A 26,474-nucleotide genomic window follows, 5' to 3' on the forward strand; every position below is an offset into this window, starting at 1 on the left:
TTAGATGCCTTCTTTTTCAATTAAAGATAGCAAAAGAACGAAGAAAAATTGATAATAGTAGTAAATTGGAAAGTTGATTAAAATTGCATGCTCTGAATTACGAAAGAAAAAATTTGGGTTCAGTGTCCCTTTAAGGTAGAAAAAATCCTATTGGCTGATGCAATAGGTGTCGGCGATTTTAGGGACGGCAGATTAGGGGTTAATAATATTTAACTAGTGTTTGCGATGCAGGAGTGCGGCGGTTTAAGGGTTAATATATTTTTTAAAGTGGCGGCGATGGCCGGTTCGGCATATTAGGGGTTAAATTTTTTATTTTAGTGTTTGCGATGTGGGGGGGGGGCCTCGGTTTAGGGGTTAATAGGTAGTTTATGGGTGTTAGTGTACTTTTTAGCACTTTAGTTAAGAGTTTTTGCTACGGCGTAAAACTCTTAACTACTGACTTTAAAATGCGGTACCAGGCTTGACAGGAGAGGGTCTACCGCTCACTTTTTGGAAGACTCGTAATACCGGCGTTATGCAAGTTCCATTGAAAATATAGGATACGCAATTGACGTAAGTGGATTTTCGGTATTTTCGAGTCTGGCCAAAAAAGTGAGCGGAACACCTGTACCTTCAAGACTCGTAATACCAGCGGGCGTTAAAAAGCAGCGTTAGGACCTCTCAATGCTGCTTTTTAAGGCTAACGCAAGACTCGTAATTTAGCAGATGGACTTTTGATCCTTACACTCTAAAGAACGACCAAACACTTAGCAAAATAATAAAGTCCATGAAAGAATATTGGCAGCATAATTAACACTCCACAGACAACCCAATTTCCCCGTGGGCAGCCCATAAGACTATTTTAAGAGGCCTACTGATAAAAGAAAAAGCCAGACTCATTAAACAGACACATAACTCTATTGACAAGCTCCAAACAGAAATACAAACCTTAGAACAACAACATAAACAAACTTCCTCTGTGGCCGTATTTAAATTGCTTCAAACCAAACAAAGTCTGTTGGCAAAAATTCTAAATAACTCGGCGGTGAAGGCGATCCAAAAATTAAAAGCAAATTATTTCCTCCATTCCAATAAACCGGATAAATACTTAGCCCGCAAATTAAAAGAGAGAACAAAGTCACATTCTATCCCAGTCCTACAACTGCCGGATGGGATGCAGACCTCAAACCCGCAAGAGATTTCGGACGCGAATACTATATGATGGACAAAAAGTAAAACAATCCAAACATATGGATAGATTGTTAAAGGTACAGTCAACACCAGAATGTTTGTTGTTTTCAAAGATAGATAATCCTTTTATTACCCATTCCCGAGTTTTGCATAAACAACAGTTATATTAATATACGTTTAACCTCTGTGATTGTAAGGTAACACACTGTATGACAGGGGAGTAGATTATTCTCTACTTCTGTTATAAGCCTGGAATCCAATTTATACCTGCATATGCCACAGTCTCACACCAAACCTGAATTCTATGGATGTTAAAATCAGAATTCAATTATGCTCATTGACTGTGGGATGACGATATAGTCATTTTAATATGGCAATACGTAGGTAAGAGAGATTATTTAGTAAACAGCTAGGAATAGGAGCTGAGAGCAACAAAATGTTAATAGTAACAAGGTGTAAGAGAGATGCTGGTGAGTTCAGATTTAATCTGACAAAGGAATGAGAGCCACAGTTCAATACCACTTAACACTCTAAAGACAGGATTAGTTGTTATGAACAGAAGATGTCTGGTATTTTAGTAAGAAACCTCCAACTTCAGAGTAGCAGCAACAGAGGGTTAATGGGTATGTTTCACACAAGCAAAGTTAAATCGTTAGTAAAGGCAGTTCATGCATCAGCTTTCAAATAGCATGGAAGCAGGCTTGATTAGGAATCACAAGCAGGTTAGTTTGCAAGTAGTAACAATTCAAAGAGGCTTATTCCATGGGAGAGTATAACTGAAGGCATATATACATATATACAAAGATGTGTCAGTTCATTCTTGCACCAGTTCATCTGAGAGAATAATTCATGTAAGAGAAACAGTAAATATCAATGTAAGCAGACACACGGCGTTTTCAGCAGACAGATAAAATGAAACTGTAGCAATTATAGCAACCGTAAGTTGCAACCTTGTGTTTCCAAAATATACAAGTTTAGGCAGTCAAGTATGGGAGAGCAACAGAGAAAGACAACGATAGGAAGAATGATATTTACTGTGATACAGCGTTACCGGTTCTCCACTGCTGCTGATCTGAGGGTGAGCGTCCGGTGCTGCTGGCTTGTGAGTGCAGGGTGACGTCAGAGCTCTCATGCAAACCGCAATCTGCAGGGCTTGTACGGCGGTTCTGAAGTAAGAGGTATTCTAACCTCCTCTGTAGTGAGAGGCTTACTGAGGACTTGCAGGGGTCTCCCAGGTCCTGCAGTGGTGGAGTAGCGAAGGGCTCAGAATGAGCGCATACAAAAGGAATCACCTTGAGGCTAGCTTTCGAAGTAGCACTTCCTGTAACAGAACTTCATTACCTAGCAATGAGACCCAAAAGGAGGAGCTTTAAATAGGGCTCATATGCTAGGTCTTAAAGGTACAAGTCAGAAGCGTGACAGTGATTACCTTGTATCTAAGCATCTTCTGACAGCCCCCTGATCACATGCCATTTTATTTATTATCTATTGACTTTCATTTTAGCCAATTAGTGCAGTGCCTGCCACAATCCACGGGCGTGCTCACAATGTTATCTATAGGGTTTACCTGAACTAGCTCTCCCCTGCTGTGAAAAGCAAATACAAAAGCATGTGATTAGAGGCGGCCTTCAAGGGCTTAGAAATTATCATATGAGCCTTCCTAGGTCTAGCTTTCAACTAAGAATACCAAAAGAACAAAGTAAAATTGGTGATAAATGTAAATTGGAAAGTTGTTTAAAATTACATGCCCTATTTGAAACATGAAAGTTTTTTTTGGACTTGACTGTCCCTTTAACCCAGTTTTTGCAAAAAGCCAAACTCCAAGCAATTAGCTCTAAAGAAAGGGACAAGTTAAATGCAGATATAACAAAGGAACGGCTAGATTACAAGTCTTGCGTTAGCCTTAAAAAACAGCGTTAAGGGGTCCTAACGCTGCTTTTTAACGCCCGCTGGTATTACGAGTCAGGCAGGAAAGGGTCTACCGCTCACTTTTTTTCCGCGATTTTAGCTTACCGCAAATCCCCTTACGTCAATTGCGTATCCTATCTTTTTAATGGGATTTGCCTAAAGTCGGTATTACGATCGCTTAAAAAAGTGAGCGGTAGACCCTCTTCTGGCAAGACTCCTACCGCATATAAAAGTCTGTAGTTAAGAGTTTTATGGGCTAACGCCGGAACATAAAGCTCTTAACTAAAGTGCTAAAAGTACACTAACACCCATAAACTACCTATTAAACCCTAAACCGAGCCCCCCCCCCCCACATCGGAAACACTTAAATAAAATGTTTAACCCCTAATCTGCTGACCGGACATCGCCGCCACTTTAATAAATGTATTAACCCCTAAACCGCCGCACTCCCGCCTCGCAAACACTAGTTAAATTTTATTAACCCCTAATCTGCCGTCCCTAACATCGCGAACACCTACCTACATTTATTACCCCCTAATCTTCTGACCCCAACGTCGCCGCTACTATATTAAATTTATTAACCCCTAAACCTAAGTCTAACCCTAACCCCCCATAACTTAAATTTAAATTAAACAAAATAAATTTACCATAATTAAATAAATTAATCCTATTTAAAACTAAATACTTACCGATAAAATAAACCCTAAGCTAGCTACAATGTAACTAATAGTTACATTGTAGCTAGCTTAGGATTTATATTTATTTTACAGGCAACTTTGTATTTATTTTAACTAGGTAGGATAGTTATTAAATAGTTATTAACTATTTAATAACTACCTAGCTAAAATAAGTACAAAAGTACCTGTAAAATAAACCCTAATCTAAGTTACAATTACACCTAACACTACACTATAATTAAACTAATTACCTAAACTACCTACAATTAATTACAATTAAATTAAATAAACTAAATTACGAAAAAAAACACTAAATTACAGAAGAAAAAAAAGAATTACAAGAATTTTAAACTAATTACACCTAATCTAATCCCCCTAATAAAATAAAAAAGCCCCCCAAAATAATACAATTCCCTACCCTATACTAAATTACAAATAGCCCTTAAAAGGGCTTTTTTGCTGGGCATTGCCCCAAAGTAATCAGCTCTTTCACCTGTAAAAAAAAACAAACAAACAAAAAAAAACAAAAAAAAAACCCAACATTAAAACCCACCACCCACACACCCAACCCTACTCTAAAACCCACCCAATCCCAAGTTTGCAGCAACTAAGGTGGATTACTATTGGCTCTATGCCTGTCATCAATGGCCATGTTTGTTTGCTAAACGAACCTTTAGAGTCTTAAGTCAGCATCACGGAGGAGACAAGCCGCCTGAACGTTCGTATTTGTGACATAAGTAACTTTGTTCACATTTCTTGCTCACGGACATTGTTTGTTCAGTTCATGGTAAAACCATATGGAGAAATTAACCTGAATATGTGAAATACTATCAGGACTCTATTTACATCAAGGGGGGTAGTTATCAACGTGTCTATTTTACCTGCCTTCGCCGGCCCAATATGCCCGCCTAAGCTCGCCTCACATCGCCGCCGCGGACCTGCAAAAATTCGCCTAAGTTATCAAAAAAGCTGTCAAAAAGCCGCGCACCTAGTACGGGGTGATGAGCAGCGGACTGTGAGAGTTATCACTCATCCGATCTCGCTGCTCTTCTGCTTTTTTCCAGCTTTATTGATAAGCTGTAACTAAGCACCCACACTAAACTACACTGTTCTACCCCCTATACCGGAGCCCCCCGCAACTAAATAAGTTACTAACCCCTAAACCGCCACTCCTAGACCCCTCCGCAACTCTTATAAATGTATTAACCCCTAAACCGCCGCTCCCGGACACCGCTGCCACCTACATTATACCTAGTAACCCCTATCCTGTCCCCCCCATACCGTCGCCCTCTATAATAAAGTTATTAACCCCTATCCTGCTGATCCCGCAACTAAATAAATAGTTTAACCCCTAAACCGCCGCTCCTGGACCCTGCCGCAACCTATATTAAATTTATTAACCCCTATCCTGCCCCCCCTACACCGTCGCCACCTATAATAAATTTATTAACCCCTATCCTGCCCCCCACTACACCGCCGCCACTGTAATAAAATTATTAACCCCTAAACCTAAGTCTAACACTAACCCTAACACCCCCCTAACTTAAATATTAATTAAATAAATCTAAATAATATTTCTATTATGAACTAAATTAATCCTATTTAAAACTAAATACTTACCTTTAAAATAAACCCTAATATAGCTACAATATAAATAATAATTATATTGTAGCTATCTTAGGATTTATTTTTATTTTACAGGCATCTTTCAATTTATTTTAACTAGGTACAATAGCTATTAAATAGTTATTAACTATTTAATAGCTTACCTAGCTAAAATAAAGAGAAATTAACCTGTAAAATAAAAACTAACCTAAGTTACAATTACACCTAACACTACACTATACTTAAATAAATTATTCCTATTTAAAACTAAATACTTACCTGTAAAATAAACCCTAAGATAGCTACAATATAATTAATAATTACATTGTAGCTATCTTAGGATTTATATTTATTTTACAGGTAACTTTGTATTTATTTTAGCTAGTTAGAATAGTTATTAAATAGTTATTAACTATTTAATAACTACCTAGCTAAAAGAAATACAAAATTACCTGTAAAATAAATCCTAACCTAAGTTACAATTAAGCCTAACACTACACTATCATTAAATTAATTAAATAAATTACCTACAAATAACTACAATTAAATACAATTACATAAACTAACTAAAGTACAAAAAATAAAAAAAAATAAGTTACAAACATTTTAAAAATATTACAACAATTTTAAGATACTTACACCAAATCTAAGCCCCCTAATAAAATAACAACCCCCCCCCCCCAAAATAAAAAAAATGCCCTACCCTATTCTAAATTAAAAAAGTTCAAAGCTCTTTTACCTTACCAGCCCTTAAAAGGGCCTTTTGTGGGGCATGCCCCAAAGAATTCAGCTCTTTTGCCTGTAAAAGAAAAATACAACCCCCCCCCCCAACATTAAAACCCACCACCCACATACCCCTAATCTAACCCAAACCCCCCTTAAAATAACCTAACACTAATCCCCTGAAGATCATCCTACCTTGAGTAGTCTTCACTCAGCCGAGCAGCGATGGAACCGAAGAGGAGACCCGGAGCGGCAGAAGTTATCCTCCAAGCGGCGCTGAAGAAATCTTCCATCCGATGAAGTGATCCTCCAAGCGGCGCTGAAGAAGTTTTCCATCTGGGCGATGGAAGGTAGGATGATCTTCAGGGGATTAGTGTTAGGTTATTTTAAGGGGGGTTTGGGTTAGATTAGGGGTATGTGGGTGGTGGGTTTTAATAACAATATTAAAATTAATTAAAACTTCTAAGCACTAAAAATACCTGCACACATCAAAATAAGATTGCACTCTGGAGGCAATCTAAAAGAGAACCCAAATGATAAAAACAGAGATAGATGTGGCGCTAAAGACAGCACGGTATATACTAAAAATACGACAAGGAAAATACCTAATATTGATAATAACTGATATACATAAATAGGATAAAAAATACAAACAGCGGACTCAAAAGTTATTAATAAAATCTCATAATCTTTATATTTGAAATTAATACTTTGTAGAAATCAATCGATAGCAAAAGTAAAAGTACATAGGAATACACATAAAAAATGATATACAATGACACTAAATGAACCACCGGTGGTTTAATTAAATAAAAAACTAATACTATCTAATTTAAAAGAGGAGCTGATTTCCCTTAAGCGTAAATCAATGTGGGTTATGCTGAAAGGTCCACTTAGCAAATGTTTGTCAAATATAGAAATCCAACAGTAAAAAAGTGTTTGATTTAGAAGGTCAAATAAGCCAAAGAGACCCGTTAGTTTCTGTAGTATTTCAATGAATCCAGACAGTCACAGGAATCCCCAATCCAATCTGACAAGTAATGAAAGTTAACTGATAATACCTTTTTCGCTGCAGGACAAATACCTCTGGGCAGGCTCTCTTTAGGTTCAGAGACACACCAGACACTTCGGTCGATTCCTGTATGTAGTGACCGGGTAGCTTAGTCCCTTCTCGCAGCTTTTTTCCTGTTAGCCTGTCAGCCGTGGTGCTCCGTCGGCAAACGTTTGGCGTGTGACTTCAAATCGAGCGTCACGTGGCTGAAATCCTCCAATCCGTGTGGGGATTCCCCGCTGTCAGTATTGCTACAGTTGCTGATTAGAAGTTGGTGGTGGGTTTTAATGTTGGGGGGGGGGGGGGTGTATTTTTCTTTTACAGGCAAAAGAGCTGAATTCTTTGGGGCATGCCCCACAAAAGGCCCTTTTAAGGGCTGGTAAGGTAAAAGAGCTTTGAACGTTTTTAATTTAGAATAGGTTAGGGCATTTTTTTATTTTGGGGGGGTTTGTTATTTTATTAGGGGGCTTAGATTAGGTGTAACTAGCTTAAAATTGTTGTAATATTTTTAAAATGTTTGTAACTTATTTTTTTTATTTTTTGTAACTTAGCTTTTTTTATTTTTTGTACTTTAGTTAGTTTATGTAATTGTATTTAATTGTAGTTATTTGTAGGTAATTTATTTAATTAATTTAATGATAGTGTAGTGTTAGGTTTAATTGTAACTTAGGTTAGGATTTATTTTACAGGTAATTTTGTATTTCTTTTAGCTAGGTAGTTATTAAATAGTTAATAACTATTTAATAACTATTCTAACTAGCTAAAATAAATACAAAGTTACCTGTAAAATAAATATAATTCCTAAAATAGCTACAATGTAATTATTAATTACATTGTAGCTATCTTAGGGTTTATTTTACAGGTAAGTATTTAGTTTTAAATAGGAATAATTTATTAAAGTATAGTGTAGTGTTAGGTGTAATTGTAACTTAGGTTAGTTTTTATTTTACAGGTACATTTCTCTTTATTTTAGCTAGGTAAGCTATTAAATAGTTAATAACTATTTAATAGCTATTGTACCTAGTTAAAATAAATTGAAAGATGCCTGTAAAATAAAAATAAATCCTAAGATAGCTACAATATAATTATTATTTTTATTGTTGCTATGTTAGGGTTTATTTTAAAGGTAAGTATTTAGTTTAAATAGGATTAATTTAGTTCATAATAGAAATATTATTTAGATTTATTTAATTAATATTTAAGTTAGGGGGGTGTTAGGGTTAGTGTTAGACTTAGGTTTAGGGGTTAATAAATTTATTACAGTGGCGGCGGTGTAGTGGGGGGCAGGATAGGGGTTAATAAATGTATTATAGGTGGCGACGGTGTAGGGGGGGGCAGATTAGGGGTTAATAAATTTAATATAGGTTGCGGCAGGGTCCGGGAGCGGTGGTTTAGGGGTTAATACATATATTATAGTTGCGGTGGGCTTCGGGAGAGGCGGTTTAGGGGTTAATACATATATTATAGTGTCGGCGGGGTCAGGGAGTGGCGGTTTAGGGGTTAATATGTATAGAGTTGCTTGCGGTGGGCTCCGGGAGCGGCGGTTTAGGGGGTAATAACTTTATTTAGTTGCGGCGGTGTAGGGGGGACAGATTAGTGGTGTTTAGACTCGGGGTACATGTTAGGGTGTTAGGTGCAGACATCTCCCATAGAAATCAATGGGATGTCTGGCTGCAGCGAACTTGTACTTTCGCTATGGTCAGACTCCCATTGATTCCTATGGGATCCGCCGCCTCCAGGGTGGCGGTTTGAAAAACAGGTACGCTGGGCCGTAAAAGTGCCGAGCGTACCTGCTAGTTTTTTGATAACAAGCAAAAGTAGTCAGATTGTGCCGCACTTGTGTGCGGAACATCTGGAGTGACGTAAGAATCGATCTGTGTCGGACTGAGTCCGGCGGATCGAAGTTTACGTCACAAAATTCTACTTTTGCCGGTCTCTAGCCTTTGATAACTAAGGCGAATCAGCCTTGCCACAAATACGCTGCGGAATTCCAGCGTATTTGAGGTTGACGGCTTGATAACTAGGCCCCCAAGTCTGCTTATGCTCCTAACTGGGGGCTAATGAACTGTTTATTTTCATCACTTGCTGCAGTTTATTAACAATGCACCATGCACTATTAATGTCACCATCATCGTTATGTCACCAGTAAGACTTGTTTTGGGAGTGTGTACATAGATCCTGTTACATAATTATATTTCATGACACCTAATACTATACTTGAGATAGTGGTGCCCTCTGAAATAGGAGTTGTACACAACCCCCTAGTCTGTGTTACCATACCTTGACCATTGGGTCACCCTTGTACTAATAATTTGTGTACAATTGAATATATTTGTTTGCAATTGATTTGTTTGCATCCTTTTGGTAATATTTAAGACCTAAATACTGTTACTAACAGACATAGATCCTCATGGATCACTATGATGGCTGATTTTTGCGCTAAATGCGCAACCATCCTCTAGTGGAGGTGTTGTCCTGTTAGCTAAATTGTGAAATGTGCGTCTATTTGCAATTTTTCTTGAATATTGGTATGTAGGTCTGCAATACATTTTCGCTTCTGAGTATCTCTTTCTTGGTTCATTTGTCTTTTATGGGCTTGCAAATACCCTGTCTGCTATGTGTATGCACGATTTGAAAAGCACTGTGCCTAACCATCTTTATGATGAGATTTTCTAATTGATCTATATACAATAAAAATGTTATGCTGAAATCCCTGTCTTGTATGTAGCAACTTTATTAAAGTCTCTACTTTATCTTCCTCTAGTTTTGGCCTTTATGTAACTTTAAGGGTCTGCACTACTGTCCTTCATATAAGGTTATTAAACCTGAGTTGAATGTTATATTCAGGTTATCTATAAGTGTAATTTAAGTAATGTGGCCTGTCTCCCTTTTTACCCTTATATCTTGTAAAATATTTAACTTGCTACCTTGAGAGGTAATAATATGTTCTTGGGCCATAGATCTATCCTCTACATCTGAGACTCTTGTTTCCAATTCGGTAATTCGAGTTGAAAATTGTTTAACTTCACTTGTAAGATTGGCCATTTCCTGTTTGAGGGAATCAAATTGTGGCATTAATAGTTCTGAGATTTGGGGTAGTAACACGGTAGTGTCAAAATTGCCCAAACTTGTGACATTACAAGACTCTACAGTATTGTCGCTAGGCTTAGTTTTTTTTTTTTTAACCTATATTTAGGTGGCATGGCAGGTGAACTGGATTTAGAGTGGGACATGTACTTTTCCATGTGCGAAATAATAAATACACAAAGTGGGCCGCAATGGTCCCTAACGTGGGGGGGGGGGTCACAAAAAAAGGAAAGTGGTCTAAAAGACTATTATAAAACACTGTGCCTATTCAGAAAAAGCAAAAAATGTAGAAAGGAATGTGACATGAGAGGGGGGGGGGGGGTATGTGTAAATGTGTATAAGTATATATATATATATATATATATATATATATATATATATATATATATATATATATATATATATATATATATATATATATATATATACAGGGAGTGCAGAATTATTAGGCAAGTTGTATTTTTGAGGATTAATTTTATTATTGAACAACAACCATGTTCTCAATGAACCCAAAAAACTCATTAATATCAAAGCTGAATAGTTTTGGAAGTAGTTTTTAGTTTGTTTTTAGTTATAGCTATTTTAGGGGGATATCTGTGTGTGCAGGTGACTATTACTGTGCATAATTATTAGGCAACTTAACAAAAAACAAATATATACCCATTTCAATTATTTATTTTTACCAGTGAAACCAATATAACATCTCAACATTCACAAATATACATTTCTGACATTCAAAAACAAAACAAAAACAAATCAGTGACCAATATAGCCACCTTTCTTTGCAAGGACACTCAAAAGCCTGCCATCCATGGATTCTGTCAGTGTTTTGATCTGTTCACCATCAACATTGCGTGCAGCAGCAACCACAGCCTCCCAGACACTGTTCAGAGAGGTGTACTGTTTTCCCTCCTTGTAAATCTCACATTTGATGATGGACCACAGGTTCTCAATGGGGTTCAGATCAGGTGAACATGGAGGCCATGTCATTAGATTTTCTTCTTTTATACCCTTTCTTGCCAGCCACGCTGTGGAGTACTTGGACGCGTGTGATGGAGCATTGTCCTGCATGAAAATCATGTTTTTCTTGAAGGATGCAGACTTCTTCCTGTACCACTGCTTTAAGAAGGTGTCTTCCAGAAACTGGCAGTAGGACTGGGAGTTGAGCTTGACTCCATCCTCAACCCAAAAAGGCCCCACAAGCTCATCTTTGATGATACCAGCCCAAACCAGTACTCCACCTCCACCTTGCTGGCGTCTGAGTCGGACTGGAGCTCTCTGCCCTTTACCAATCCAGCCACGGGCCCATCCATCTGGCCCATCAAGACTCACTCTCATTTCATCAGTCCATAAAACCTTAGAAAAATCAGTCTTGAGATATTTCTTGGCCCAGTCTTGACGTTTCAGCTTGTGTGTCTTGTTCAGTGGTGGTCGTCTTTCAGCCTTTCTTACCTTGGCCATGTCTCTGAGTATTGCACACCTTGTGCTTTATGTTGCAGCTCTGAAATATGGTCAAACTGGTGGCAAGTGGCATCTTGGCAGCTGCACGCTTGACTTTTCTTAGTTCATGGGCAGTTATTTTGCGCCTTGGTTTTTCCACACGCTTCTTGCGACCCTGTTGACTATTTTGAATGAAACGCTTGATTGTTCGATGATCACGCTTCAGAAGCTTTGCAATTTGAAGAGTGCTGCATCCCTCTGCAAGATATCTCACTATTTTTGACTTTTCTGAGCCTGTCGAGTCCTTCTTTTGACCCATTTTGCCAAAGGAAAGGAAGTTGCCTAATAATTATGCACACCTGATATAGGGTGTTGATGTCATTAGACCACACCCCTTCTCATTACAGAGATGCACATCACCTAATATGCTTAATTGGTAGTAGGCTTTCGAGCCTATACAGCTTGGAGTAAGACAACATGCATAAAGAGGATGATGTGGTCAAAATACTCATTTGCCTAATAATTCTGCACTCCCTGTGTGTATGTATATATATATATATATATATATATATATATATATATATATATATATATATATATATATATATAAAAAAAAACGGTGTAACTCGTGTGATTAAATATAGTGAATTATGATGCCACTAAACAAACTGGCGCCCAAGTTACTACATGCATCTGTCACTTTAAATTGTGATGATTACAAAACCAAACTTCACAGTTCTCATTAGCTATCAGCCAATATAAGTTAACAGGTCCAAGTAAATATCTTTAGTGGCTAATAATATTTGGCTTTTATAAAAAGAGAAGCTCTTGATAAATATTTAAAACAAACTTATTATATGTCTTTTTCTTCCCTTTATCCCTCTCCTTTTTCCCCCTTTCTCTTCTATACATTCATACAAGATAAGGCAGAGGAAGGGACTATCTAATCCGGCTCACTTTAGGATATATAATAAGAAAACACTTTCAAAGACCTGTAGGTATACAATTCCTAATTATCATTGCAGTCATAGGTTATAGCCAATATATAGATAAATGGATCTAAAAAAAGGACCCTTCTCAGTAGATGCCTATAAGTCTGGGAGCAAGATGGTTAAATAACAGGGTATGCAAGAGGATCTTGACAGTCCAAAGTCCAGGAACCCTCCAAACAACCTGGTAGCACACTGGAATGTCAAGTTATGAAGCCAGTAAGATTAGAAAGTCAATTGCCCAGGGCCAGAGTAATCAACCTAGTTCTGGAAACACAGACAATATCGAGCCCAGCAACAGCATTCCATAAAAGGATATCTGGAATAAAAGTTCTTTAAAGCAATCTGGAATAACAAATCTTTAAACCAGAGATAAATCCAACTGATGCATTATGTCTCAAGCAAGTAGGCATATGTGTATCTTTGCGTGCAGCCTCAATGGGACAAGCTCATTTAAGCAAACTTTTCCAAAAGCAGGTCTTGTGAGTCATAACTAGACAAAACAGCAGGGTTATAAGTATTGATAATAGTACTTGCGTTTAGGATGTCCGATTTTAGTAGCCGAGATTTTTCCCACTGTTGTCAGTATCCTATCTGTTCTGCGGTGGGAGAGATCTGCCAGGAAAGGGCACCTCTGATTCTCACATCCCTCAACCTACCCGCAGGAGCAGAGGGGTGATCATTCTACCGTTTTTTTTTTTTAGTATCGGGCTCCTCTCGCATGCACGTCTTTCCTGCTTAGCTTTTGTGGCGCCCGCCGCTGAAGGTGGTGTGGAATCGTTCAATGGCGTAGTGACTCTGCGTCCAAGTCTTTCAGCAGATTGCAACTTCCGGGTGCTGCACGGCTCCTAGGAGCCAGTATATCCAAGCCGTAAGCACGTCTCACAGGCCAAGGATTAAGGGCAGCCAGGGTAGTTTTCCAAAGCCCTTCGGTGTAGAGCTGGGAGTCAGCACTGCGTGTCGATGCTGGCTCTGCCCAACCAAATGTGGTTGTTGGTTTTTACTTATTTGTTACAGACCATTGTTTTAAAAAGAGACATCGTGTTTTTTCTTTGCTGCACCTCAAAACTAGGCATTTTATGAAAATATTAGTTGTTTTTTTTTTTTGTTTCTTTGCTTGAAAGAAAATTTTAATTTTATTTATATGCTAAGGGTAATATCTCCGCCTATCAGCAAAGCTGTGGCAGTTGTCCATTTATCATCCAGTGAGCAGTATGTCTGTAGGAATGAGTTATTTACCAGCATGCATTTCCTGTTAGTTTCAAAATCAATTTAAAATCCCAATTTAAACAGCTTTAACTTAACCTTTTCATGCAAAAATTAAATTGCTGTGCACAGGTAGTGTTAATTCACATGCATAATAGAAATGAATTGACTTTGAGTGTCTCTTTAAGGCCAGGGGTCACAGTGTGGCTTTGCTTTTAGACTTGCCCACTTTCCCATCTATCAAGGTTTACAGCTAACTGTGTTCTGAGCTTGACACCGGCAGCATTTGCTGCCCACATGTAACATTGTACATTTTGCAACCAATCAGTAACTTGAAGAACACACCACAAACAGTGCAAAGGTAAATATATAGGTGTTGTCAGTAAAAGTGCAGTTCAGCTTGTCTCTACAACTCAACATACATGCAGCAACCTCACTAATTAATTAAGCATTCCTTTTGTTGGTTTGCCTTTTGGAGCTTCATTTACATCTTTTAAAATAAATTGAAATGCATCAATTTTAAATACATAAACAAAACAAAAACTAACACATTCTATTCTGTTAGCAAAATATGTTAGAATTCTATCTATGTCCTGTTAGTCATAGTGATATTTTTTTCATTTCTTCTAAAATTAGGTCATTTTTAAAAATTGTTAAAGGGACATAATATTTATATGCTAAATCACTTGAAACTGATGCAGTATTACTGTAAAAAACTGACAGGAAAATATCACCTGAGCATCTCTATGTATAATAAGATATTTTACCTCACAATTTCCTCAGCTCACCAGAGTAAGTCTTGTGTAAAAAGTTCTTCTTCAGCTGCTGTCCTGCTGCAGGTAAAAATAAAAAAATGAAGAATTAACTGCAGCCAATCAGCATCAACAGTGCTGAGATCATGAACTCTTTTACTGTGATCTCATGAGATTTGACTTAACTCTCATGAGATTTCATAGTAAACTTCCTTAAACTGAATAGGGACATAACATGAGTGTGCATGAAGCTCACTCCCTTGCCTGTCCCGGGACAGACATACTGATTTGCTGCTTAAAGTCCTTTACAATGGGTTGTGAATACTTAGGACATTTTTAAGTAAAATATCTTTCTTTTTTACATAGAGATGTTCAGGAGATATTTTCTAGTCAGCTCTTTACAGCTATGCTTCATCACTTTCAAGTATTTCAACATTTGGGTATCATGGTCTTTTAATTTTTTCTGTACTTAATAAACCTACTTTTTCACTTGTTCTCGTTAACTAAGAGTTGTCCCTATATGTTTTATACATTTAACTGTTGTTCTTTCATAGGTATAATGTACATTATTTTCTTACACAGGATGGTTTTAGGATCTGGGCTTACACTAGACATTTTACGGCTAATTTTGTTTGGCTCACAAAATGGAATTGGTGTGGCTGTCGAGTTGGCTTGGTGTCTTCATTATATTGTTAGCAGGTAAGTAACAGGGTACACTTGCAAAACGGCTACTTCTACAGCAATATTGAGCAAGAGGGGTCCCCTCTCATTATTTCTATATTTTGACCCTAGTGGATAATCTGTAAAAGGGCATAATTACTCAACCCTGATGTAACCACGAAGGACATTAAAAATAATAGCATCATTTAAATATTACGTGGTCAGTATAAAAATGGAGATTAGTTATTCGACTAGACACCCTATTTAGGGCCAGATTACGAGTGGAGCAATAATTAGCGCTTATGCTCGCGCACAAACAGCACTAGAAGTAAACGTTTCTTTCCTCTAATTAGCAAGAGTCCATGAGTTAGTGACGTATGGGATATACATTTCTACCAGGAGGGGCAAAGTTTCCCAAACCTCAAAATGCCTATAAATACACCGCTCACCACACCCACAATTCAGTTTTACAAACTTTGCCTCCCATGTAGGTGGTGAAGTAAGTTTGTGCTTGATTCTACATTGATATGCGCTTCGCAGCAGGCTGAAGCCCGGTTTTCCTCTCAGAGTGCAGTGAATGTCAGAGGGATGTGAGAGAGTATTGCCTATTTGAATACTATGGTCTTCCTCTAGGGGATCTATTTCATAGGTTCTCTGTTATCGGTCGTAGAGATTTCTTCTCCTACCTCCCTTTTCAGATCGACGATATACTCTTATATACCATTACCTCTACTGATTCTCGTTTCAGTACTGGTTTGGCTATCTACTTTATGTAGATGAGTGTCTTAGGGTAAGTAAGTCTTATTTCTAATTATGACACTCAAAGCTATGGTTGGGCACTTTATATGTAAAGTTCTAAATATATGTGTTTAAACTTATATTTTCCATGATTCAGGATAATCGGTATTCCTTCATTCAGACTGTCAATTTAATTTTTTGGGAAAATGCATATAAATTTCTTTTCTCTTGCAAGGTGTATCCAGTCCACGGATTCATCCTTACTTGTGGGATATTCTCCTTCCCTACAGGAAGTGGCAAAGAGAGCACACAGCAGAGCTGTCCATATAGCTCCCCCCCTAGCTCCACCCCCCAGTCATTCTCTTTGCCGCGTTAACGCACTAGGTTCTCTCTCAGGGAGGGTAAAGTGAATGTGGTGTTAGAATTGTAGTTTTATATCTTCAATCAAGAGGTTTGTACTATTTACTCTCTAGCAGAAAAGTGATGAAGATTTCTGCTGAGAGGAAAATGATTTTAGCATGTTGTAACTAAAATCCACTGCTGTTCCCACACAGGACTGAGGAGTACCAGAAAACTTCAGTTGAGGGGAACAGTTTGCAGGCTTGACTGCAATGAGGTATATTCAGTCATTTATTTCTAGACAAGACTGAGATAATGCTAGAAGACTGACAAGATCCCCATGTGGGGAGGGTAAGCTATGTTCTGAGACTTAGTATAGAATTGAATGCTTACATGACAGGGCTAAATAGGCTGGCTGACACTAAGGCAGGGTAATCGATTATTTATTAAAAAATACTCATTGGAGACACCTTTTTAGGCACTTTAGAGTCTTTTACTGGGGTTATTATCCACATGGCATAAATTTAGTCACTTAGAAGTGATTTTTGTAGGCCTCACAACTCCGGAGTGGAGTGCGAGAGGCCTAATTTCGCGCCTCAGATGCGCACTTAGAATTGAGAGACTGTTTCATGCTGCTTCACATGGAGGGTCCAGCTGCTGATTGAGGGCCTAGAAGAAGCTTTATTTCCCCAAAACTGATCCCTAAGGGCAGGTAGGGCCACAGCAGTAAGCTGTGGCAAGGTGCTGTAGTTTGTTAACCGGTTGTTGGCTTTAGGCTGCTCCGGTTTGGGCATTAAGGGGTTAATCGTTCTGAAACTTGCTGTGCAATCATATTAAAGCCTTAGGTACATACTGTGAAAATTTCAAAAGGATTGGTGCATTTTTCACTGTTTTGTAAAATTGTGTGCTCTTTTTATTTCTTGAAGGCACAGTAACGTTTTTTTCAAATTGTGTTTTTTATTTGATTAAAGTGTTTTCCAAGCTTGCTTGTGTATGCTACTAGTCTGTTAAACATGTCTGACACTAAGGAAAATTTTTGTTCAATGTGTTTAGAAGCCATGGTGGAACCCCCTCTCAGAATGTGTCCCAATTGCACTAATATGTCTATACACTTTAAAGATCATATTGTTGCACTTAAAAATGTGGCCCAAGATGATTCTCAGACTGAAGGTAATGAGGATAGTCCGTCTACCTCTCCCCATGTGTCACAACCAGTTACGGCCGCGCAAGCGACGCTTAGTGCCTCTAGTGCGCCTGCCCCTATTACATTGCAACAACTAGCGACAGTTATGGATAATTCCCTTGCGGCCTTTCTATCCAAACGGCCAGTTTTTCCTACAAAGCGTGATAGCTCTGTTTTAAGAACAGATTATGAACAGTCTGAAGCTTTGGTAGCCTTATCTGATGTACCCTCACAACGCTCTGAAATGGAGGTGAGGGATTTGATGTCTGAGGGAGAAATTTCCGATTCAGGAAAGGTTTCTCATCGGGCAGAGTCAGATTCATTAGCGTTTAAATTTAAATTGGAACAGGGAGGTATTAGCTACTCTGGATGATTGTGACCCTATGGGGGTCCCAGAGAAGTTGTGTAAAATGGACAAGTACCTAGAGGTTCCTGTATACACTGATGCATTTCCGATCCCTAAGAGGGTTGCGGATATTGTTACTAGGGAGTGGGATAGACCAGGTGTCCCTTTTGTCCCCCCACCTATTTTTAAGAAAATGTTCCCCATAACTGACCCTAGGTGGGACTCGTGGCAGACGGTCCCTAAGGTAGAGGGGGCTGTTTCGACACTTGCTAAGCGCACAACCCTACCAACTGAAGACAGTTGTGCTTTTAAAGATCCTATGGATAAAAAGTTAGAAGGTTTACTTAAGAAAATCTTTGTTCAACAAGGCTTTCTTCTCCAACCTATTGCCTGCATTGTTCCTGTAACTACTGCAGCGGCTTTCTGGTTTGAGGCGCTGGAGGAGTCGCTCCAGACGGAGACCTTATATGACGAAATTATGGATAGAATTAAGGCTCTAAAGCTGGCTAATTATGGCACGCAGAGCGCTTTGGCTCAAGTCATGGTCGGCCGATGTGTCGTCAAAATCCAAATTGTTAAAGGGACACTGAACACAAATTTATTCTTTCATGATTCAGATAGAGCATGCAAATTTAAGCAACTTTCTAATTTACTCTTATTATCAATTTTTCTTTGTTCTCTTGCTTTCTTTATTTGAAAAAGAAGGCATCTAAGCTATTTTTGTTGGTTCAGGACCATGGAAAGCACTTGTTTAATGGTGGGTGAATTTATCCACCAATCGGCAAGAACAACACAGTGTGTTCACCAAAAATGGGCCGGCATCTAAACTTACATTATTGAATTTCAAATAAAGATACCAAGAGAATGAAGATAATTTGATAATAGGAGTAAATTAGAAAGTTGCTTAAAATTGCATGCTCTATCTGAATCACAAAACAAAAAAATTTGGTTCAGTATCCCTTTAAATATCCCTTTCAAGGGAAAGACCCTTTTCGGGCCAGAATTGAAAGAGATTATTTCAGAAATCTGGCAACCTGGAAGCCTTATCAGGGCTAAAAAAGCCTGCAGCTGCTACCAAGACAGCATGACGGGGTAGCCCCCGATCCGGAACCGGATCTAGTAGGGGGCAGACTTTCTCTCTTCGCTCAGGCCTGGGCAAGAGATGTTCTCGATCCCTGGGCTTTAGAGATTGTTACCCAGGGATATCTTCTAGAATTCAAGGACTCCCCTCCAAGGGGAAGGTTCCATATTTCTCGTCTGTCTACAGACACGACAAAGAAAGAGGCGTTCTTACGCTGTGTAGAAGACCTACATACAATGGGAGTTATCCACCCAGTTCTAATTGCGGAACAAGGGCTGGGGTTTTACTCAAACCTGTTTGTGGTTCCCAAAAAAGAAGGAACTTTCAGACCAATCCTGGATCTCAAATTTCTAAACAAATTCCTCAGAGTCTCATCATTCAAGATGGAGACCATTCGGACAATCTTACCTATGATCCAGGAAGGTCAATATATGACTACCGTGGATCTAAAGGATGCGTACCTGCATATCCCAATCCACAAAGATCATCATCAGTTCCTCCGGATCGCTTTTCTAGACAAGCATTACCAGTTTGTGGCTCTTCCATTCGGTTTAGCCACTGCTCCCAGAATTTTCACAAAGGTACTAGGGTCCCTTCTGGCGGTTCTAAGACTGCGGGGCACAGCAGTGGCGCCTTATTTGGACGACATCTTAATTCAGGCGGCAACTTTTCACAGAGCCAAGGCTCACACGGAGATTGTATTGGCCTTTCTAAGGTCTCACGGGTGGAAGGTGAACATCAAAAAGCGTTCCCTGTCCCCACTCACTAGGGTTCCCTTCCTAGGAACACCAATAGATTCGGTAGAAATTAAAATATTTCTGACGGAGGTCAGAAAGTTGAAACTTTTAACTACTTGCCGAGTTCTTCATTCCATTCCTCGGCCATCTGTAGCTCAAACTGAGGGCGATATTCAACGCGCTTCAGGTATGGCCTCACCTAGCTGCGGCCAAATTCATAAGATTTCAGTCGGACAACATTACGACTGTAGGTTACATCAATCATTAGGGGGGGAACAAAGAGTTCTCTAACGATGAGGGAAGTAACCAAAATAATCAGGTGGGCGGTAGGCCCACTCCTGCCATCTATCAGCAATTCACATCCCAGGTGTAGATAACTGTGGAGGCGGATTTTCTAAGTCGTCAGACTTTTCACCCGGGGGAGTGGGAACTCCACCCGGAGGTAGTTGCCCAGCTGACTCAGCTATGGGGCATTTCAGAGTTGGACCTGATGGCGTCCCGTCAGAACACCAAGCTTCCTCTCTACGGATCCAGGTCCCGGGACCCCAAAGCGGCATTAATAGATGCTCTAGTAGCGCCTTGGTCCTTCAATCTGGCTTATGTTTTCCCACCGTTTCCTATTCTCCCTCGTCTGATTGCCAGAATCAAGCAGGAGAAGGCATCAGTGATTTTGATAGCGCCTGCGTGGCCACACAGGACTTGGTATGCAGACCTAGTGGACATGTCATCTGTCCCACCATGGACACTGTCAATGAGGCAGGACCTTCTAATACAGGGTCCGTTCAAGCATCCAAATCTAGTTTCTCTATGTCTGACTGCTTGGAGATTGAACGCTTAATTCTTTCAAAGCGTGGTTTTTCTGAGTCAGTTATAGATACTCTGATCCAGGCTAGAAAGCCTGTCACCAGGAAAGTCTACCATGAGATATGGTGGAAATATCTTTGTTGGTGTGAATCCAAGGGTTACTCATGGAGTAAGATTAGGATTCCCAGGATATTGTCTTTTCTCCAAGACGGTTTGGAGAAAGGATTGTCGGCTAGTTCTTTAAAGGGACAGATATCTGCTCTGTCTATCCTTTTGCACAAGCGTCTGGCAGAGGTACCGGACGCTCAAGCGTTTGCACAGGCTTTAGTCAGAATTAAGCCTGTCTATAAACCTGTGGCTCCGCCATGGAGTCTAAATCTAGTTCTTTCAGTTCTTCAAGGGGTTCCGTTTGAACCTTTACATTCCATAGATATTAAGTTGTTATCTTGGAAAGTTTTGTTTTTGGTAGCTATCTCTTCTGCTCGAAGAGTCTCAGAATTATCTGCCTTATCTGCGTGGAACACCAGATAAGGTGAATCACACTGTAAGGTAGTTTTGCGTACCAAACCTGGTTTTCTTCCTAAAGTTGTTTCTAACAAGAATATTAACCAGGAAATAGTTGTTCCTTCTCTGTGTCCTAACCCATCTTCGAAGAAGGAACGTCTTTTGCATAATCTTGATGTAGTTTGTGCTTTAAAGTACTTTTAAGTTATTTACAAGCAACTAAGGATTTCATCTTCATCTTTCATCTTCTTTGTTTGTTATCTATTCTGGTAAGAGGAGAGGTCAGAAAGCGACTGCTACCTCTCTTTCCTTTTGGCTGAAAAGCATCATCCGTTTGGCCTATGAGACTGCTGGCCAGCAGCCTCCTGAAAGAATTACTGCTCATTCTACCAGAGCAGTGGCTTCCACATGGGCTTTCAAAAATGAGGCTTCTGTTAAACAGATTTGTAAGGCAGCGACTTGGTCTTCACTGCATACTTTTGCCAAATTTTATAAATTCGATACTTTTGCTTCTTCGGAGGCTATTTTTGGGAGAAAGGTTTTGCAAGCAGTGGTGCCTTCCGTTTAAGGTACCTGTCTTGTTCCCTCCCTTCATCCGTGTCCTAAAGCTTTGGTATTGGTATCCCACAAGTAAGGATGAATCCGTGGACTGGATACACCTTGCAAGAGAAAACAGAATTTATGCTTACCTGATAAATTACTTTCTTTTGCGGTGTATCCAGTCCACGGCCCGCCCTGGCAATTAAGTCAGGTAAAAATGTTTTTGTTTAAACTACAGTCACCACTGCACCCTATGGTTTCTCCTTTGGCTTCTTAACCTTTGGTTGAATGACTGGGGGGTGGAGCTAGGGGGGAGCTATATGGACAGCTCTGCTGTGTGCTCTCTTTGCCACTTCCTGTAGGGATTGAGAATATCCCATAAGTAAGGATGAATCCGTGGACTGGATACACCGCAAGAGAAAGTAATTTATCAGGTAAGCATAAATTCTGTTTTTTCTTACCTTAAATTTTCAATTGATTTTTTTTTCAAAAATTGCGGGCTGTTAGGCTCGCGGGTGCAGAAAATGCTTCTATTTATTGCGTCATTTTTGGCGCGAGACTTTTTTGGCGCAAAAATGTCATTTCCGGCGTCATAGTTGGCGCCGGAAGTTTTTACGTAATTGCGTAATTTTTTACGTATGTGTATTGCGGACGTTTTTTTGGCGCCAAAAAATATGGGCGTCATTACTGGCGCCAGTTTTTTTCGCACTATTTCAGTCTCACTATTCAGTTGCTTCTGGTTTTCTAGAAGCTTGTTTCATTTTGCATTTTTTCCCATTCCTGAAACTGCCATTTAAGGAATTTGATAATTTTGCTTTATATGTTGTTTTTTCTTTTACATATTGCAAGATGTCATTACCTGACCGTGGATCAGAATCTACTTCTGGATAGACGCTGCCTGATGTCGGTTCTACCAAAGCTAAGTGCATTTGTTGTAAACTTTTGGTAACTGTTCCTCCGGCTGTTGTTTATGATTCTTGTCATGATAAGCTTTCAAACGCAGATAGTATTTCCAATAGTAATAATCCATTACCTGTTGTTGTTCCTTCAACATCTAATGTTCAGGATGTTCCTGTTAATGTTAAAGAATTTGTTTCTAAATCTATTCGGAAGGCTCTGTCTGTTATTCCTCCTTCTGCTAAACGTAAGAGGTCTTTTAAAACTTCACATATTTCAGATGAATTTTTAGATGACCGCCATCATTCTGACTTATCTATTTCTGATGTGGAACTATCTGATTCAGAAGATTTTACCTCAGATATTGACACTGATAAATCTTCATATTTATTTAAGATGGAGTTTATTCGTTCTTTACTTAAGGAAGTGTTGATTGCTTTAGATATGGAGGAGTCTAGTCCTCTTGATATTAAAACTACTAAGCGTTTAAATGCAGTTTTTAAACCTCCTGTGGTTATTCCAGAAGTTTTTCCAGTTCCTGATGCTATTTCAGAAGTAATTTCTAGGGAATGGAATAGTCTGGGTACTTCATTTACTCCTTCTCCAGGGTTTAAGAAATTGTACCCTTTGCCATCTGACAGATTAGAGTTTTGGGATAAATGGGGCTATTTCTACTCTTGCTAAACGTACTACTATTCCTATGGCAGATAGTACTTCGTTTAAAGATCCTTTAGATAGAAAGCTTGAATCCTTTCTAAGGAAGGCTTATTTATGTTCAGGTAATCTTCTTAGACCTGATGTTGCTGCAGCTTCAACTTTCTGGTTGGAGGCTTTAGCGCAACAAGTGTCAGACCATAATGTTTATAGCATTATTAAACTCCTTCAACATGCTAATAACTTTATGTGTGATGCCATTTTCGATATCATTAGAATTGATGTCAGGTATATGTCTTTAGCTATTTTAGCTAGAAGAGCTTTATAGCTTAAATCTTGGAATGCAGATATGACTTCTAAGTCAACATTGCTTTCTCTTTCTTTCCAAGGTAATAAATTGTTTGGTTCTCAGTTTGACTCAATAATTTCAACTGTTACTGGGGGGAAGGGAGCCTTTTTACCTCAGGATAAAAAAATCTAAAGGCAAATATAGGGCTGCTAATCGTTTTCGTTCCTTTCGTCATAATAAGGAACAAAAGCCTGACCCTTCCTCTAAAGGAACAGTTTCCGTTTGGAAACCTTCTCCAGTCTGGAATAAATCCAAGCCTTTTAGAAAGTCAAAACCAGCTCCCAAATCCGCATGAAGGTGCGGCCCTCATTCCAGCTTAGCTGGTAGGGGGCAGGTTACGATTTTTCAAAGATGTTTGGATCAATTCGATTCAAAGTCTTTGGATTCAGAACATTGTTTCACAAGGGTACAGAATAGGTTTCAAGGTAAGACCGCCTGTGAGAAGATTTTTTCTTTCACGCATTCCAGTAAACCCAGTGAAGGCTCAAGCGTTTCTGAAATGTGTTTCAGATCTGGAGTCAGCTGCGGTAATTATGCCAGTTCCAGTTCTGGAACGGGGCCTGGGGTTTTATTCAAATCTGTTCATTGTTCCAAAGAAAGAGAATTCTTTCAGACCAGTTCTGGATCTAAAAATATTTAATCGTTATGTAAGGATACCAACATTCAAGATGGTAACTATAAGGACTATTCTGCCTTTTGTTCAGCAAGGGCATTATATGTCCACAATAGACTTACAGGATGCATATCTTCATATTCCAATTCATCCGGATCACTATCAGTTCCTGAGATTCTCTTTTCTAGACAAGCATTACCAGTTTGTTGCTCTTCCTTTTGGTCTAGCTACAACCCCAAGGATCTTTTCGAAGGTTCTCTGTGCCCTTCTCTCTGTAATCATGGAGCAGGGTATTGCGGTATTTCCTTATTTGGACGATATCTTGGTACTTGCTCAGTCTTTACATTCTGCAGAATCTCACATGAATCAACTTGTGTTGTTTCTTCAAAGACATGGTTGGAGGATCAATTTACCAAAGAGTTCCTTGATTCCTCAGACAAGGGTACCTTTTTTAGGTTTCCAAATAGATTCAGTGTCCATGACTTTGTCTCTTACAGAAAAGAGACGTCTGAAATTGGTTTCAGCTTGTCGAAACCTTCAGTCTCAATCTTTCCCTTCGGTAGCTTTATGCATGGAAATTTTAGGTCTCATGACTGCTGCATCGGACGCAATCCCTTTTGCTCGTTTTCACATGAGACCTCTCCAGCTTTGTAAGCTGAATCAATGGTGCAGGGATTATACAAAGATATCACAATTAATATCCTTAAATCCCAATCTTCGTTCTTCTCTGACTTGGTGGTTGGATCACCATTGTTTAGTTCAAGGGGCCTCTTTTGTTCGTCCAACCTGGACTGTGATCTCAACAGATGCGAGTCTTTTAGGTTGGGGAGCTGTATGAGGATCTCTGACAGCGCAGGGGGTTTGGGAATCTCAGGAGGCGAGATTACCAATCAATATTTTGGAACTCCGTGCGATTTTCAGAGCTCTTCAGTTCTGGCCTCTTCTGAAGAGAGAATCGTTTATTTGTTTTCAGACAGACAATGTCACAACTGTGGCATATGTCAATCATCAAGGGGGGACTCACAGTCCTCAGGCTATGAAAGAAGTATCTTGGATACTTGTATGGGCGGAATCCAGCTCCTGTCTAATTTCTGCGGTTCACATCCCAGGTATAGACAATTGGGAAGCGGATTATCTCAGTCGCCAGATGTTACATCCGGGCGAATGGTCTCTTCACCCAGAGGTATTTCTTCAGATTGTACAAATCTGGGGGCTTCCAGAAATAGATCTGATGGCCTCTCATCTAAACAAGAAACTTCCCAGGTATCTGTCCAGATCCAGGGATCCTCAGGCGGAAGCGGTGGACGCGTTGTCACTTCCTTGGAATTATCAACCTGCTTATATCTTTCCGCCTCTAGTTCTTCTTCCAAGAGTGATTTCCAAAATCCTAATGGAGCGTTCGTTTGTACTGCTGGTGGCTCCAGCATGGCCGCACAGGTTTTGGTATGCGGATCTCGTTCGGATGGCAAGTTGCCAACCTTGGACACTTCCGTTAAGGCCAGACCTTCTATCTCAAGGCCCATTTTTCCATCAGGATCTCAAATCATTAAATTTGAAGGTATGGAGATTGAACGCTTAATACTTAGTCATAGAGGTTTCTCTGATTCAGTGATTAATACTATGTTACAGGCTCGTAAATCTGTGTCTAGGAAGATCTATTACCGAGTCTGGAAGACTTATATTTCTTGGTGTTCTTCACATAAATTCTCTTGGCATTCTTTTAGAATTCCTAGAATTTTACAATTTCTTCAAGATGGTTTGGATAAGGGTTTGTCTGCAAGTTCCTTGAAAGGACAAATCTCTGCTCTTTCGGTTCTTTTTCACAGAAAGATTGCTAATCATCCTGATATTCATTGTTTTGTACAGGCTTTGGTTCGAATCAAGCCTGTCATTAAGTCAATTTCTCCTCCTTGGAGTCTCAATTTGGTTCTGAGGGCTTTACAGGCACCTCCGTTTGAACCTATGTATTCTCTGGATATTAAAATACTTTCCTGGAAAGTTTTATTCCTTTTGGCCATCTCTTCTGCTAGAAGAGTTTCTGAATTATCTGCTCTTTCTTGTGAATCTCCTTTTCTGATTTTTCATCAGGATAAGGCGGTGTTGCGGACTTCATTTAAATTTTTACCTAAAGTTGTGAATTCTAACAACATTAGTAGAGAAATTGTTGTCCCTTCATTGTGTCCAAATCCTAAGAATTCTCTGGAGAAATCTTTAAATTCTTTGGATGTAGTTAGAGCTTTGAAATATTATGTTGAAGCAACTAAAGATTTCAGGAAGACTTCTAGTCTATTTGTTATCTTTTCTGGTTCTAGGAAAGGTCAGAAGGCTTCTGCCATTTCTTTGGCGTCTTGGTTAAAGTCTTTGATTCATCATGCTTATGTGGAGTCGGGTAAATCCCTGCCTCAAAGGATTACGGCTCAT

At 39.2% G+C, this 26,474-nt stretch overlaps 1 protein-coding gene across 4 annotated transcripts in view; it reads left to right on the forward strand.

Moving 5' to 3' along the window:
* Nucleotides 1-26,474, forward strand: part of TMCO6 (transmembrane and coiled-coil domains 6) — a 155,376-nt gene that overhangs the window by 41,329 nt on the left and 87,573 nt on the right. For 3 of the 4 annotated variants that reach the window (XM_053718598.1, XM_053718596.1, XM_053718597.1), the window contains exon 8: nt 15,191-15,307. The exons of the other annotated variant lie outside the window; for it this stretch is intronic. In XM_053718598.1, coding sequence (XP_053574573.1) covers nt 15,191-15,307 — 117 coding nt within the window. The remainder of the gene's footprint in view (nt 1-15,190; nt 15,308-26,474) is intronic. 4 annotated transcript variants of the gene reach the window in all.

The sequence above is a fragment of the Bombina bombina genome, chromosome 6 (genome assembly GCF_027579735.1).
Source record: "Bombina bombina isolate aBomBom1 chromosome 6, aBomBom1.pri, whole genome shotgun sequence".
NCBI lineage: Eukaryota > Metazoa > Chordata > Amphibia > Anura > Bombinatoridae > Bombina > Bombina bombina.